This window comes from Phyllostomus discolor, chromosome 2 (assembly GCF_004126475.2).
Source record: "Phyllostomus discolor isolate MPI-MPIP mPhyDis1 chromosome 2, mPhyDis1.pri.v3, whole genome shotgun sequence".
Taxonomy (NCBI): domain Eukaryota; kingdom Metazoa; phylum Chordata; class Mammalia; order Chiroptera; family Phyllostomidae; genus Phyllostomus; species Phyllostomus discolor.
In genome coordinates this window covers 213,347,708-213,364,894 of record NC_040904.2, presented here as the reverse complement: position 1 = coordinate 213,364,894, position 17,187 = coordinate 213,347,708, and the positions used below count along the sequence as shown (strand labels likewise).

The 17,187-nt window shown below is 55.6% G+C and overlaps 1 protein-coding gene across 2 annotated transcripts in view; it reads left to right on the top strand.

The window, feature by feature from the left end:
* Positions 1-7,409: 7,409 nt before the first annotated feature.
* The window catches only part of ARFGAP3 (ADP ribosylation factor GTPase activating protein 3), a 40,518-nt gene continuing 30,740 nt past the window's right edge, over positions 7,410-17,187 (top strand). The window contains exons 1-2 of one of the 2 annotated variants that reach the window (XM_028532548.2): positions 7,410-7,585; positions 13,122-13,240. In XM_028532548.2, coding sequence (XP_028388349.1) covers positions 7,517-7,585; positions 13,122-13,240 — 188 coding nt within the window. In that variant the 5' untranslated portion in view covers positions 7,410-7,516. The remainder of the gene's footprint in view (positions 7,586-13,121; positions 13,241-17,187) is intronic. The other variant, XM_036019706.1, reaches the window with a different exon arrangement.

The following is a 17,187-nucleotide window of genomic DNA, read 5'->3' as shown; positions in this document are numbered from 1 at the left end:
CGGCATCGTATAAACCTGCTCACAGAGTATGAGTACCGTTATACAGATGAGGAAACACACCAGAGAGGTTGATTGACCTGCATCGGGCCACACAGCAAGACGGGGCAGAGCTGGGGTCTGAACTCCAGGGCCTAGCTCCAAACAGCATGTGCCGTTGTCTGAACCCCTGGCCCTCAAACACCCGGAGGGCTCGCTACAACCCCGTGTGCTAGGCTGCTCCCCAGAGGTGCCAAGTCGCCAGGCTGCATGGGGGGGCCCAGAGTGTGCAAACCTAACTGGTCCCCGGGAGGTGCTGATTGATCCAGGACCACACTGTGGGAACTGCTGGTCCGAACAGCAGGTCAGAGCCGCTGAACACCAGCAATGCCCCGTGCTCCCTGATTTGCTCAGGTGACCTGCAGGTGCTCTTGACCCAACTCGAGGGCACAGGTGCTGGGCCCTGGGGACCCGGAGACTGACCAGCCACCCAGTCTGGCCAAGGAGGTGGGGACAGCATGCACAAAGAGAACTCAGGGAGTCCGGGACACAGGCCAATGTGACATCCTGTCTTGGACTATTATGATTCCCGTGCAGGGGGCAGGGGGCACAGAGCGGGAGAGGCGTCCCCCAGGGTCAGCTGGGCACACCGTGTCACTGATGAGCTGCATGCACTCAGGCCAGGGCCTTCATCTCCCTGACCCTCCGTGTGTCCTCATCTGCAGAATGATTCCTGTCTCCCCTCGTTCGAGGTTGCAGGAGGTCAAGGGCGTGACCGTGCTCGGTCAAGCACAAACACAGGGCCCTCATTACAGAGGCAGTCTCGACCCCACCAGCATGCTCATGCAAGCTGGCGGTCAGCAACTCACCAGCCCCCGGAGGAGACTCCAGACCGTCCCTGGCCAGTAGCTGGGCACGCGTGCTTCCTGCGAGCCACGTCCTTGGTCACACGTGGGCCGTGTGTGTAGGAAGCCTGGCTTTTCCACACCAGAATCTGATAAGACACTTTTTTTTCTCCTCTGAAACTTAAGGCCAGTCTTACAATGGCATAAAGACAAAGTCAGTAAAGAGCATGGACTGTGAGGTCTTATTTCCTGCACTCAAACTTGGCTCCAGCAAAGTGACCTTAAGTAGCTGTGTGACCTTGAGCATACAGGGGGTGTCCAACCTTTTGGTGTCTCTGGGCTACGCTGGAAGAAGAAGAGCTGTCTTGGGCCACACATTAAATACGTTGCAACACATAATCACACACACAAAAATCTCATAACGTTTTAAGTAAATTTACGGTTTTGTGTTGGGCCACATTCACAGCCCTCCTGGGCTGCAGGCGGCCCGTGGGCCGCAGGTTGGGCACCCCTGAGTAAGCCTGGGTTGGCTCGTCTATACAATGGGGATAACAATAGTGGACATTTGTGTTTTACTCAGTGCTAGACCCTGCTCTAAATTCTTTAACATTGATTAACTCGTTGAATCCTCGCAGCAGCCCATGAACTGTGTAAATAGTTATTCCTACTTGTATAGATGAGGAACCGGAGGCACAGAGAGGTTCGGTGGTAACTTGCCAAAGGTGCAACAGTTAATTACACAGCTGTTCTAGATTCAGCCGTGGGCCGTGCGGGGCAGGGCCTGTCCACCAGGCGGCGCTGTTGGACTATGGGGGCGCCAGACTCCGAAGGCGAGGAGGTGCCTCCGCCTAGTGGTGCTCCTTCAATGACACCTGTCGGGACTGGAGTTGCCCACACGGAGAGGCCCGACCTGGAAGGCCCCCTTCTGTGCTCTGGGGCCCCTCATCACAGCGCTCTCCCCAACCCCGCGGCCCTGCTGGTGTGCCGGTCGGCCCCAGTGACCCAGTGACTAGCAGCCTCTTCTCTCTCACCCAGGGCTTGTGGGGCTAAAAGGAAAAGGGAAAATGTCCCTGGCTGGTGTGGCTCAGTGGATTGAGCACCGGCCTGCAAACAGAAAGGTTGTGGGTTCAATTCCCAGTCAGGGTCCATGCCTGGGTTGCGGGCCGATGTTTTTCTCCCTCTCTTTCTCCCTCCCTTCCCCTCTCTCTGAAAATTAATAAATAAAAACGTGAACAACAACAACAATGAAATCCATTCTGGACCAATCAATGAAACTCAGATTAGCGATGTTGCTTCACTTATGCTGGGGCTACGTCTTACGTCCTGATAAACCTGTCGCGAGTGGAAAATATCCCACGTCAAAAATGCAGTTATTGAAAATTACGTGGTTATCTAGTATTCATGCTGTACCCCTGAAGCGAATACAAAGTATTGTGGAGAGGGCTCCCACGCCAAGGGGGGACGGCGGGAATGCTGAGCACAGGGGCTCCGTAGATAACGTCACTCTTCTTGAGGACAGGGCGACAACACCAGCGGTCACTGGGCTGACACTCCAGCGTGCTCAGGAAGCCGTTGGGTGGCCCCGGCCGCAGCCGCGACTGCGGAGACCTGAGTGTCCAGCCAGGGGGTGTGAAGGCGATGAACCCTGACCAGGGGTGGGGGAAATGGGGGGGTGGGGGGCGGGGCTCGCCCCGGCGAGGCCGGCCGTTCACAGACTGCGCGCCGCTCTCCGGCCACTTTGGAGTCGGGACAGCCGGGCTGCTCCCGCCCCTTGAAATGTTCTCAAATGACGATGTGGATGACTTTCCTTAATTGTAAAAGGAACGAAAATGCAGGGGGAGTATTTAGAAGCTAAGCAAAAGTATTCCGAGAGACACTGCCACTCGCGATCCCGACATGCGGGGGTCACCCCGGCTGCCATTCCGCTCTGCTGTCGCTTTTCTCGGCGTTTTTCTACTCGCACACGCGTGGACGCGCTTTCTTGTCGTCATCAGCGTGCGCGCGTTTCACGGAATCCGGACCGTGCTGCGACTGCAGTTCGGCGCCCTGCTTCTCCCTGCAACGTGCTTTCGCGAGCATTTTCTCGTGATCCTACATGCACTTCAACGAGAAATGTAGCGTTTCCTGGCTGCGTGCTAGTCCACGTGCCAGAAGTCCCACCTCGCCGAGCACTCGCTTTATTTCCCATTTAGTTTTTCATTTTTAAAGTTACCACTCACACACAGTAAAGCGCGCCCCATTCAGCGCGCAGTCCTGCAGGTTCTGACAAACGCGGACAGTGGTCGCCGCCGCTGCCACGGTTGAGACACAGACCTGTCCCATCGTCCCCCAGGTTTCTCTGTGCCCCTCTGCGCACAGCCCCCCACCTTTTATCCCCAGTCCCTGCAGACCACTGAGCTGCTTTCTGTTTCTATAGTTTTGCTTTTTCCAAAATGTCATATGAATGGAAGCACACAATATGTAGCTTTTAGAAATTGTCTTCTTTCACTGCACAGAATTCTTTTGAGATTCATCCGTGTGGTTTTATGTATCAGTAGTCTGTTCCTTCCTATGGTGAGCAGCTCCCGGTTAATGACTTCACCAAGGTTTGTCAGTCTAGTTGGAGGACATTCCCAGTGCTCCATGGTTACAAATAAATACAACATTTGAGTGCTGTAGGTTGTTGCACACACGTAAGTTTGCATTTCACTTTCCAATTATTTTTGCTATATTGTAATATTGCCACATTACAGTAATGAAGGTATTCCGAATCATTTATCCCATTAGAGGTGGTCATAGCATCAGCTTAGATTTCTATCTTTAAAAAATTAAGTGTGGTGATTGCCGGGGGGGGGAGGGGAAGGTAAGGAGGCTAAATGGTAATGGAAAAAATACAATAAAGATTAAATTAGCCCTGGCTGGCATAGCTCAGTGGATTGAGCGCGGGCTGCGAACCAAAGCATCACAGGTTTGATTCCCAGGGCCTGGGTTGCAGGCCACAGCCCCCAGCAACCACACATTGATGTCTCTCTCTCTTTCTCCCTCCCTTCCCTCTCTAAAAATAAATAAAAATCTTAAAAAAAAAGAAAAAAAGAAAAGAAAGTACTTCCTTAAAAACAGATTAAATTGAAAAAATATAGTAATTAACAAATAGTAATAGAATAAAAATAAAACAAAATGAATCGTGCCTTTAAAAACTAAAAAATCAGTCCAATTATTATTTAAATACTTTACCTTTTAAAATGGGACATTTGTGAACTTCCGAGTGCGCAGTGCCCGAACCCATGGGGCCGGTGGAAACCGGACAAGGCTCGGGGTGCATTCCACGGTTCGTTTCCATACGCACCTGACCTGCACGGAGGCGACGATGACTCAGAGATGGCGGTCACCTGTTTTCTCTCCGGCACTAACCAAAGTCCACTGGGTCCCCCAGGGCAAGGGGCAGTCTCTGTGCTTGTCTCACCTCGTTGTTTATCGTGGGACTATGGGGCGAGCCCGTCTGTCGGCTGCGCGGGCTCTCAGACACTCCCGTCTCCTGTTACTGTTCTCAGGTCTCCAACGGAGGCTCTCAGCCAGGCCTGGTCTTGTCCCCGCAGCAGAGACTGGTCTGGCCCAAAGTGTCGGTGGTGCTGAGGCTGAGAAACCCTGATGTAAAGGACTGGAGACTGAAGTTAACAGTGTTCACACTTGAAAGTGGGCAGGCAGACCTCCGTCAGGTCGTTAGTGTGGGGCTGAGTCAATTCAGGGCGGAGTGAAGTCTGGTTTGGTCATTCTCTGTGCGTCATCAGTGCACCACGGGATTCGAACCCCTTCAGCAGGGGAACGGTGCAACCTCGTGCTGACAGTGCGGGCTGGGGCGCCAGAACTGCTGGCCGCCCCGCTCCTGCCTGCTGCCGGGGCGGGCCGCTGCTGCCTGTCACTCAGCGCCAGGCCCCTGAACGTGTGGGTGGAGTGCTCTGGTGCCCTGGTCCAGCCTAGGTCTCAGGTCTTCTGGGTCTGGGGCTCTGGGGTGGGGCTTTCTCAACATTTCTGCCCTCCTCCTGGCGACGGCAAACCTCTGCCGGGTGCCTGTGATTGGTCCCCATGGGGGCTCCCACCTCCCTCTTCCAGCAGCGGCAAACCTCCATTCAGCCCAAGGAGTTTCCCGAGGCTTCCCCAGCGGCAGAGGGATTTTGCTTCCGTCCTTCCCCCTGCAGCAGAAATTCTGTCTGCCCTTTCAAAAGTTAGAGGATTTCCTATCCTCTCTCGGATTTGGCATTAACTGGGTGTTGCTTCTCCTCCTCCCGAGGCAGAAACGGATCTTTGCCTGTACCCCAAGGGACAGAGAGTTTGCCGCTTTTGCTTTGTAGGGGTGGGATTTTGTGCCTGCGCCCCAACAGGCTGCGTGCCTGCCACACGAGGGGTTCCTCTCCAGTGCCTTCCTTGGTCTCCATCTTTCTTGTGAAGAAAGCGTTCTGGTGGAGTTTCATGGAAAAGAGCTTGTGAGTGAATGAAAACTCTCTTAGAACCTGAGGCCCCCAACGACTGCAAACTGCCACGCCAGCTCGCATTTGGCCTTTAAAAATGCATTAAAATTTTAGGTGCTTTCAGCCCGGGCTGGTGTGGCTCAGTGGACTGAGCGCTGGCCTGTAAACCGAGAGGTCACGGATTTGATTCTTGGCCAGAGCACATGCCTGGGTCGTGGGCCAGGTCCTCAGACAGGGCCATGCGAGAGGCAACTGACCCAGTTCTCTCCCACTCTTTCTCCCTCCCTTCCACTCTCTGGGAAAGTAAATAACTAAAATCTTATTTAAAAAATCTTAGGTGATTTCCTCTTGCCCACTTGTATGGCAGCCACTTCTTTCTCCCATGCTGCCCAAGTTGAGGGAGTTCTTGACCTCCATCTCTTTTTGGGGCGTCTTTTCTCTCTTGGAATTCAGTTTACTCGGTTGCTTTGCAACCTCAGCTCTCTGACGGGCTCAGGTTACCACCTTGTAGATTACCCAGCCTTTTTTCCTTATGATGTTGGAAGTGATGTTCTTTGTACTTATACAGTCTAAGCCCACAGCAAAAATCTTCATCGAATGTATACTGTGTGCCTGGCATTGTTGCAGGGCCTGGGGGGAGAGAGGGAGGCCAAACAGATCTGACCCCATGACATTTATGTTCGGTTGAAGGGAGGCAGGTGTATTTACGGACCATAATACCAGGCGGTGATACGTTCTAGGGAGAACACGGGAGCAGATGAGAGCAAAAGCGATAATGGTAGTTCCCCTCCCCTTGTGCCTGCCCATCAGTGTACTTTTTCTTCTCCTCGGGGATCTCTGTGTCAGAGAGTGCGTAGACATACCCTGCCCTAATGTGACGTGTGCACTGCTAAGATTTCAGGTCCAAAGACCTGACAAAGTAAATGTCACCATTCCCACTAGAAAGGACATGACTGTTCCTTATGAACACGCCCGGTGTTCCGTTTGAGGTCAAACTAATACCAACAGACACAAAATACAGGCGTATATACTTTGACTCAATATAAGGAAGAACTTCCAAGTAGCCATGGCTGTCTGCAAAAATGAAAAAGATACTGTTCTGGAAGGTGATAACTTCCCTTTCCTTGGATAAGTGCCAACCTATTCCTGGCACCTTTCCAACTTAGCCGGAGGGCATCCAACCAGCCAGGTGAGGAGAACACCCCAGCCTCTACAAGACGACCCTGGCCAAAGGCTTTTCCTGGGAAGCTGCCCTCCTGGGCACCTCAGCACCGACCCTTCAGTCTCACCCCATCGTGCACCTGAGCAGACCAAGTGTTAGAGAGGAGGAATGACTTGACCAAGATCACAGCGCCAGGAAGCAGGTGGCGGAGTCAGGCTCAGGGCCAGGGTATTGCATCTGGCTCCAAAACCTCTCATCTTCCCCTCCACGACACAACCTCAGGCGACATCTTCCGGCAGCTCCACACCCACTGTTGTGAAAGAGGCCGCCTTCTCCAAGTTCAAAGCCTTCTTGCCCGCAAAGGCAGCCAAAGGGTAGGATACAGTCCAAGCAGCGGGAAACATCCGGCTGCTTGTCCACTCCCCAGTTCTCACTGAGCGCCTTGTGCCTCCCCCCAACCTTAGGCCCAAACCGGTACTTTAAGAAAATCAACTGTTGGCGTGGAATGCTTCTTAACTTAGAGCAAAAAAAAAAAAAAATCAGGGGACTAGGGAAAACTCGGTGTCTGGACTCCAGTCCCGTGTCGGGCGTCGGAAACCGCGGGTTGGCTCTTTCCCTTAGAGTTTCCTCCTTTGCCCCTTGGAGTGACTGGTTCTGCCTCAGTGGTACGGAGGAGGTGAGAAGCAGTCCACTACATGAAATGGCTATCCACCAGCCGAAATGATGGGGGTTCCGAAGGCCGTGCGCGTGGGAGCAGACCCCACCCAGGCCCAGCCTCGCAGGCCATTGCGCTGCACGAACCGCGGGAGAAGACTTGGGATAAGGTTTGCGAGCCTCCTGCGCACGCGCGTGCAGCATCGGGGGCGGGGCTTCCGCGAGCGGAGTCAGCGGCACAGCGAAGCGTGGCCCTCGACTCAGGCGCGTGCGCTGGTTTGGGCGTGGCCGTGGGCGGGGCCTGGAGGAGCCGGCCCGGCCCCCACGCGCTGCCCCGCCCCCTGGGCAGCAGTCTAGCTCCGGGAGGCGGCAACCGCTCTCACTCGGCTCTTCCCGGTTGGCCAGGCCAGCTCTGCCTCGGTTCTCTGGTGACTATGGGGGACCCCAGCAAGCAGGACATCTTGACCATCTTCAAGCGCCTCCGCTCCGTGCCCACCAACAAGGTAATGTCCGTCGGGTGTGTTCAGGCTTGCGTGGCATCCCTGCGGGACCCCGCGGGCGGCCTTGCGGTGCCAGTGTCCGCGGCCGCGGGAGGAGGAGCCGGCCCGGCCTGTGACACGTCGCACTTGCGGCTGCGGCGGCTGGGCCTCTCCTGGGTCCCAACCGTGCGCCGCACCTCCCCCCCCCAGCCTCAGCAAGGGAGGAGCGGGGAAGGGGGCGCTCGGCCAAGCCCGAAGGCGGGGCGGGCAGCCGGGGGTGCCGGGGGTGCCGGGGGTCCTGGGGGGGCGGAAGGCGAGAGCACCTGGGGTCGTGGGGGCGGGGAGCGGAGGCTTGTGGGTTCCTGACACCTGGCGGAGGAGCGTACGCGCGGCGGGAGCGGCCTTTTGGGGTGGCCGAGTGAACACTGGATTCCTGAGAGCGCTGGGGGTGAGCTTGGAGGTCCCGAGAGAGGGCTCACGGGGATACCTACCTCGGGGTTCCTGCCGGTGGGGCGGACACAGCCGGCCACCTGTGACCCAGCTGGGACGCAGGCGCCGGGTCAGAAATCCAGCTGGTAGCACTGGGCTTTCGGGAAAGCTCGGCGCGGCCCCTCTCCACCCTGGAACGGACCCCTAAAGTGCCTCAGGGCGCCCGTTGGAGCCTGATTGGCTCCTGGTGTCCTCTGGTGGCAGCTTCAGTTTCCCTCTGTGACAGAGCTGCCCAGTGGTCAGTGCGACGGCTTCCAGCGCTTTCCTCTTTCTAAGAAAGCCCAGCACAGACCCTTTCCCTTCCTTCCCCTTGCGTCTCTTTGGAGGTTGGGGTTTTCCTTTTGTCCCCATGTCCGGAGGCTGTCCCTGCTCTTCCCGGCATGGCTTTTGCAGCTTTGGGAAACTGGCTGGAGGTGTGATGACGCATTGGGCTCAAGTGACCCCCTCCTCTGAGGATCACAGGTCGGACTGGAGCCTGGAGAGTGCAAAGGGCTGTCCCGTCCGCGTCCGCGTCAGCGTGGACTCTCTCCTCTCCACCTGTGACAGGTGCTCTGGGCCCCACGGACACCTCCGAAGTGAACAGCTGTTAACGAGCGTGGTCATGAGCCGAGACATGACGGCACAGGAAGTTCCTGAGTTTTACAAAATGGAGAGATGTCCTTGTTTTAAGTCTCGATGGCGGAGGTGGAGCCCATGATGTTACAGCCGGAGGGGAGTGAGAAAGGCAACAATTCGCCAACAGTTGGATGCGATGTGTGACGAAGGCAGGGGAGGCCCAGGGAGAAAGGCTCCAGGAGTTCTCCGGTGCCGGTTTCCTTGCTCGCTGCGTGGTTTTCGGTTTTGGAGTCGTCTGTTAGTGCAGAGTGGCTCCTGTGCACGGAGGCAGCACCCAGACCGGCGGTTAGCGGTGCAGAAGCTGGATTTTCGGGTCTGCTTTGGTTCAGGGACATGACACCAAAGGGGAGGTGCGTTTTCAAGAGAAGAAGTCGGCGTCTTTCTACCTGGAGACACTCCGGGGCCCACACACGGGCGCAGCTGTGAATTGTTACCCAGGCCCTGCTGCTTCCTCGCTGTGTCTCCTCGGGCAGGTGGCTTGAACGCTTGGTGCTTTATTTTCCTGAACGAGAAAATGGGACACGAGCAGGGTCTACCCCAGAGGGTCACTGTGAGGAGTCAGTGAGAAAATCCCGGAAAAGGACCGGCACGTACGGGACTGGTCTTCAGTGAGCGTCAGCTGCTTCTCGTTGTTTTCCTTGGGAACGACACATCTATGGGAGCTTTCCTGTTCTGTAATAGGACTAGGAACAGCATTGAGCAAAACTAGTTTCTGCTAACGTTCCATAGTATTGAGCCACACTTCTTTTTTTTTTTAAGATTTTATTTATTTATTTTTAGAGAGGGAAGGAAGGGAGATAGAGAGAGAGAAACATCAATGTGCGGTTGCTGGGGGTTATGGCCTGCAACCCAGGCATGTGCCCTGACTGGGAATCGAACCTGCGACACTTGGGTTCGCAGCCCGTGCTCAATCCACTGAGCTACGCCAGCCGGGGCTGAGCCACATTTCTTGATCAAGACTCTTTATGTGATCACCACTAAGAAACGGCGACCCAAACGAAGGTGAGGACCAGTCTGAATGACGTGGACGAGTTGGGCGGGGGTGGCATTTTCAAGGTGGGGCTCCAGAAAGACGCTCTGAGACACCGGAGACCAGCAGGCTGGGCACAGAAAGCAACTCGGCTTACTTGTAGAGGGTGGTGTCCCGTTTCCTCCTGTCGTGTGTGATGACCGTTTACTCCGGACCGAGGGTTTTAACTCACAAGGGTCGGTTTTCTAGTTTGGGAAATCCTTCCTAAAAGCTACCCTGTTCCTTAGTTTTCTGTCGACTGCTCGAGTGACTCACTCAACACAAATCCACCGAGCACCTGCGGTGCGCCGGGCCCTGTGCTGAGCATTGTGGGTACGCTGCTGCCCCCTCAGCGAAGAGACAGGCTCCTGCCTTCAGGGAGGGGGTGGTCCCGTGGGCGAAGGGTGGGGCAGGCACCGCCCGGCTGTGTGAGAGGCAGCGTGGCCCAGGCTGCAGACTGCCTGGGGTCCAGTCCCCAGGATACCGTTTCTCAGCCGTGATCCTTCGTCATTCCTTGGTTGTCTCTAAAATCGGGGTCCAAGCTGTGCGCTCCATAATTTGGGGAATGCGAATGAAAACGCAGGGCCCTCGTTTGAAGAGCATCAGGGGTTTTAAGGGGAGATGGCAGAGCATTTGCCAGCCCCGGACCCTGCTGGGCGCGGGCCTGGTGGGCTTGTCTCGAAGATTCGGTCGGCCAGCGACAGCGCCGGACGGGCAGGGAACACTCAGCACCGGCTGTTATTTTCGCAGCAGCTCTTAGCCTCGTCATTAGTTCCTCAGTCTCGTCATCAGCAGAATAATTCATCTTCCGCCTAGAAAAGCGCGGCTCAACTTTGTGCAGTCCCCGCTCTCAGAGCACCGTCTCGGGCTCCGCGGGAGGCCCAAGGCGGCCTTGCTGAGGCTGCGTTTGTGTTTCCAACCAACGGTCTCCCGCCCTCCGGTCCCACAGGGCCCGCTCCCAGCTCGGTAGCCCGTCCTCCCTCCTAACGGCCCCACTGCCTGCGTCTGTGTTTAATGCCACTCTGTGCCAGGCTGGGCGCCCAGCTCAGGGGCCCATGGCAGACCGGGCCCACCCTTCGTGGAGGTACTGTCTAGCAACCGCTCATCGCCGTGGCTGGGGCAGGAGGCTGCTGGAATGGCGGGTCAGCACCCTCCACTGCTCGTTTCTCCTCGGGGCCAGCCTCCCACCACCTCCTCGGGTGTGGCTCCCAGACATCAGCTCCGGGCCGCACACACCCAGTCTCTGCTGTCACCTCTGTCCACAGTGGCACCTCCTGCACGGGCTTCGCCTCTTACGGCCCTTTCAGGTTCTTCTTGAGATCCCAGGAGCCTCTTGGACCCTGGCTAGAAAACGTTTTGCATCCTGTCCTTGCTTCCTACGATTCAGCCTTGCAACTAATTATCTCGCCCACTGGACTGCTACTCCATGGGCTCCAGGACCACGTTCGTATGTCCGCTCTGTGTGCACCAGGTGCCACCTGATTGTACGGACATACACGGCTGTCCGTGGAGTGAGTGAGGGGTTACACATGGCCCCCCTCGGAGGGACAGCACCTTTGACACTGACCCACGGAGAGGGAGTCCTTACTCCAAGGGCCGTGAGCACGGGTATCTGCATTTCCCTGTCCTCCTCTCGCACCTCGGTGAGCTCTGCCAGGGCCAGCACGTGGCCTGGCAGGGGGTGGGGCTCAGCAGGTGTGTGGAATCAGTGATGCCACTGATGTCTTCACTCCTCAGTGCCAGCCGTAGTGTCTGCACTGGGCCCCCTTCATGTCCTCTGTCACCCCAGCCCCACAGCTCCTGCGTGCTCAATGTGAGCCTGTCGCTGGGAGGGGCTTGGGGGGCCCCCCCGCTCACATCTTGGCTCTTGCAGTGCCCTCCAGAGGCCAGAAGCCAGGTCTGTCTGGGTTGGTAGAGTCAGGACAACCTTCAGGTAGGTGGCTCTGCCTGTAAACTGCATCTATAATATAGGCACTTATTTTTCTGGAAAATTTTTAAAACAATTCTACTAGTGGAATTGTTACTGTCCTGTAGTCCTGACTGTAAAGGTTTTATTTATTTATTTTCAGAGAGAAGGGAAGAGAAGGAGGGAAACACCGTTGTGTGAGAAACAGTTGCCTCTCGCACACGTGTGGCCCACAACCCAGGCCTGTGCCCTGACTGGGAATCGAACCCGTGACCTTTTGGTTCACAGGCCAGTGCTCAATCCACCGAGCCACAGCAGCCAGGGCCTGATGTTAATTAATTGTGTTAATGTCCATGGCAAGCACTGCATGCTTCCAAGTACTCTGACGCTCCCGGCATCAGATGAAGGATATCTGACTTTGGTCAGCGTTGAGGAAGGCAGGCTCGGGGCCTCTCAGAGGCCGTGGTCATCTGAAGCTAAGGTGTCCACACCCCAGCTCGCCCACACGGTGGGCAGCTGGCCCCGCTCTGCACCGGCTGCTGGACGTCCTCCCCACCTGGGCCTCCCCACTCAGCCGTCCAGGTGTCCTCAGGCCATGGCAGCTGCCTTTCCCCGGCAGAGCCAGGGATGAGAGAGAGAGAGAGAGAGAGAGAGAAGGAAGAAGGAGGAAGAAGAAGGAGAAGGAAGAAGAGGAGGAGAAAGAGGGGGGAGGAGGAGGAAGAAGAAGAGGAAGAAGGAGGAAGGAGAAGGAAGAAGGAGGAGGAGAAAGAGGGAGAGGGAGGAGGAAGGAGGAGGAAGAAGAAGAATGAAGAAGAAGGAGGGGGAGGAGGAGGAAGAAGGAGGAGGAAGGAGGAGGAGGAGGAAGAAGGAAGAAGAAAGGAAGAGGGGAAGGAGGAAGTCGCAGTGTGTTTTATGACCTACAATCTGGAAGTGACAAGGAATTGCTGCCACGCTAGGGTCACACAGACCACCCAGAAGCAGTGAGGGTGGCGGGTGCACAAGGGTGTGGCCATGGGGGCGGGTCACTGGGAGCACCCACCGTGGAGTCTGGCCACCACCCTCCTCCTCCTCCGGCTGAGGACAGAAGTGTGCACAGCGCCCGCCATCCGTCACAGAGCCACTGTTCAGAGGACGGGAAGGCCTCGAGCGGTCCCAGCCGGGGACGTCCCTAGCCAGTGTTTGTTTAGGCGACGGGTAGCAACCCTGTTCGTGCTTCAAGGACCTGTAGGTCCTTGTGTCTGAGATGATACGCACCTGACTTCTCCTCCCTACCCACACTGCGTAGTGGTGTGATAGGTTCGTAATAATATGTAATTTACTGTATAATCAATGTGTTGTGCTGATGTAATTCAATTAATACAATAATAAAAGAGACTGAAATTGGGGGATTAAAAATCTAGCTGGGACAGTTTCTATTCACCAGTTTGAACTGTGAAGACGAGCAGCTTTCAAGCCAAAGCACGCATGGCGTCCCAGGGGGAGGGCGGCTCGTCTGGCTGACGCGAAGGCATTAACAGTCGGGTCTCCAAACCCTCCTCCAGGTGTGTTTCGACTGCGGCGCCAAAAACCCCAGCTGGGCCAGCATAACCTACGGGGTGTTCCTGTGCATCGACTGCTCGGGGTCACACCGGTCGCTGGGCGTTCACCTGAGTTTTATCCGGTAAGTGAGTCTGTCCCCGTTGGGGGGTGGGAGGGAGTACATCATCGCGTGGGTCTCTCTCCCCTTTTCCCTCCACGTGCCCTTGGACATCCAGGGAAACGCGGGGTTGGCTGTGAGTTGCGGAGGTTTCGGCCACGACTAGGTCCGCTGGGAAGACGAGCCGTTCCCCATTTCACTGCTCTTGGTCCTGCGGCGCCGAGCGGTCGGAACGGAGGGCCCGAGACGGTGTCTCCTCCCCCTGCGTGATTTTTGGGTAACGCGGCAGCACGGAGGAGTCCTGCTGAGACGGGGAGAAGGGGGTTCAGGGGCCGCGGGCCGCCCGCCCCGTCACGTGGGCGCCGCTGCCCTCGCACGTAGGGGGCCCCCGCGTGCATGGCCCCGGGCCCCAGGCCGCCAGCGCCGCACAGCCCGGGGGACGGTTTCTGTGTGGAGCTCACCAGCAGTCACAAATGCCTGCCCGTGATAGGGACGTCTTTCTCCTCTCTCCGCCTGGAGGCTTGGGCGGCACTGGCCCCTTCTGACAAGGCCCTGCCTTCCACTCCAGCACGGGTGTGGGTGGGGGAGAGGCCTGGTGGGGGCCTTTGTGTGCCAGGGAGAAAGGCGCCCCCTCTGGACGCACACACGGTCCCAGGCCCAGCGGGAGGTGGCAGGTGCCTGGGGGGAGAGAGAAGAGATTGAAATGATGAAAGAAATAATCCAGGGATCCCAGTGGAGCTCAGGGCTTGGAGGCCGAGCGAGGTCTGCACTCGGGCGGCTGTGGGCCGCGGCCGGGCACCCCTGCGCTGCCGTGCCGGGGTCCCTCTGGTTGCTGGCCACCTCCCACCAGGCCCCCTGTGTCCCTGCCACTGCTTTCCCAGGGAGGGAGCCAGCCAGGCGGGCAGGCTACTTGGCACTGTGGCAAGCATGTTATCTCATATTATGACTTAAGGGATATTGATAACAATGCAATTACTGTAAAGAACATTTGTTCTTGAAGGATAAAGTCTGTTCTCATTGGTAATAAGATATTTCATATGAGGGCACGAAAACTAAATAGTGATAGTAGCAACATCATTTTCTTTTTTAATATTTTAATTTAAAATTTTCCTGAGGGTTTTTTTTTTTTCTTTTCAGAAATCAGTTTGTGGAGTCTGACGTGCTATTTACAGCCGTGTCACCCCGCAGGTGCCCCTCTAGAAAGGGAGTGCTTCTGTGTGTCCTTACTGGCTTCAGAGTGTCCGTTCCTGGCCTTCTTGTCTTTTCGTAGCTGCGGGCTCCAGAGTGTTTTGAACACACTGTCCTGTCCTTCTCTCTTTTAAATCTTGAGGGATTCAGTTGCCCCGGCAAGTTCATTTCCGGCGTCCTTCCCTCCCACGCCCCGACCGGTTGTCACCAGTTGTCACCGGTTAACGCGGAGGCCTGCTGCGCCCGGAGCACGGGAGGGTGGGCTTGGGGCGCTGTGGGAGTGGTCGCCTGTCCCTCCCTCTTCGCTGTGCTCTCTCCTCCTCTTATCTACCAAGCCCAGCCCTTGCACCCGGGTCCTCCCTTGGCCTCACCCCTGAGGGGCACCGCTGGCTCCAGCCCTTCCAGGAGGTGGGGCGGTTTTCGGGCGTGTCCCGCCGTGGGTCGGGGAAGGACAGACCGAGAGCCTGGGGAGGCTGGACAGCAGCGTCCGGCTGGGCTGCCGCGGGTTTGGTCCCTAGCCTTGTGGAAGTCAGATAAATGTAACGGGATGAGTCACGGCGCCTGTGAAGGACTCGAAACAGAGGGTAGAATGACTGGTGAGAGGCCGGCAGTCCAGGGTTTGGCCAAGGTCAAGGATGATAAGGGCACTCGGCATCTTTTCTTTTATGTTTCAAGAGGTGGAGGGCTGTTCTGTGAACATTTTTTACTGATTAAAATAATTACAAGCTCTAGCTTATCGGGCAAAACCTTGCACCCTGACTCATGTGAGGACTACGGAGGCTGTGGGAAACCTGTCTCCTCCCTTACGTAGTTGGTTAACTGGAGCTGTTTGGTGGAAGTGACAGCTCATCCTTCAACTTGTGTGATTTTTGCTGCTTTTTTCTCAGCGCTCAGATTCTCTCACCTTTCCCGTCCCTTCACCTAAACTGAAGGGAAGAAAGAACCTACACTGAGCCACCTCCTCGTGTAGGAAGGCGCGCCGGTGCGCAACTCAGGTTTCTTCCGCAGGTTGGCTGCATTCGGAGTCCTCTGTCATCACGTTTCATTTTATTTTTTTAAAGATGTTTTATTTATTTATTTTTAGAGAGGGAGAGGGAGGGAGAAAGAGAGGGAAAGGGAGGGAGAAAGAGAGGGAAAGGGAGGGAGAAAGAGAGGGAAAGGAACATCAATGTGTGGTTGCCTCTCATGCACCCCCTACTGGGGACCTGGCCCACAACGCAGGCATGTGCCCTGACTGGGAATCGAACCAGCGACCCTCTGGTTTGGAGGTAGCCAGTGCTCAATCCACTGAGCCACGCCAGCCAGAGCAACATTTTTTTTTTAATTCCAGTATGTGCAAGAGAATTGCTGTCAGCTCGATTCAAGAACAATTCAGGGTTTGTTTGTTTTTTTAATTTTTATTTCTAAGAAACATATAAACAATGTTTGGCTTTATTTCCTCCAAGATCGTTTAGGACTAAAAGTTGTAAGCCCAGTTAGCAAGTCTGAGGACTTGTGGCTGCAGCTCTAGCCCTAGTTTAACTCAGGCACCTCTTACGTGCTCGTGCCAGGCGTACGAGAGAAAAATGGGGGGCATGCCTGTCCCCTGGAGCTGGCTGCTTCTAGCTCAGCGTGGCAGGGTTACCACGACGATGAGGGTGAGGGTGCGACTTTTCAGCCGTATGGTGTTTACCAGGAGCACTTTTCAGGTAGTAGCGAATTTAATTCCCGCAAGGGCAACACAGACAGTCCTGTAAGCGTCCCCGCGCCACAGAGGAACAGAGGAGGACGGCGCAGAGCAGAGGTCGAGTGACTCACCTCTCCGGGGTCGTGCGGCCGGAGTGGCGGAGCGGAGACTCGCCATCTCTCCGTCTGTCTCCAGGGCCACGCTGGGAACGGCCACCTGCGACCGAGGGGGTGGGGACGGCCACCTACGGCTGCCTGGGGGGAGAGGGATCACGACAATGTAGTGACTAAGCAAGATCTTCCAGAGAAGGGACTGCAGAACGAGATACATGATTGTATCACCTTGCTTGGTAATCACATTCCGAAAGGTTTATTATTGTTTTTGAGAAATATGTTTCCTGTCAAGTATGGTTTAATTTTTACTTTTTATGTCACCATGAAGTAGATATGTCGTATGTATATAATAATAATAACATGTGTCATTATTCGCCCTAAGGTAGCTATTGGCTTTAAAATAGCATCTTAACATTCACAAAGGTTAAAGGTTACAAATGGGCATAGACATTGGTAAATGGAAGGGCAGTGTAAGAGGACATTTTGGGTGGGTCTGAAGCCTTTTTTCTCTCTCCCGTGCCCATTTTGTGAGGGGTATTCTACCTACGCCCATTCTAACTGGTCCACATTCGCTGACAGTAAGTGCGGGACAGGCTATCTCGGAATCCAGGAGAGCCTTGCTTTCTGCTCCTGTCCGTTCAATATGGAGAGTTCCAACATCGTTGTGCTGTCCTGTCTGGTTTTACACTGATCACTTGGTTAAAATTTTTTTAAGATATTAATTTATTTTTTTAGGGGAAGGGAGGGAGAAAGGGAGGGAGGGGGGCAAAAAAAGATCAATGTGTGGTTGCCTCTCTTGCGCCCCCTACTGGGGACCTGGCATGTGCCCTGAGGGGGACCTGACCTGGTTTGGTCTACCCGTTGGTTTACAGGCCCACACTCAATCCACTGAGCCACGCCGGCCAGGGCTGAGTTTTTATTGTTGGGAAATACACTTAGTGCCTTTACCGAGCTCTGAGGTGACCTTGGGTTTCAGGTGTGGGGGGTAGGAGGCACTTGCAGCT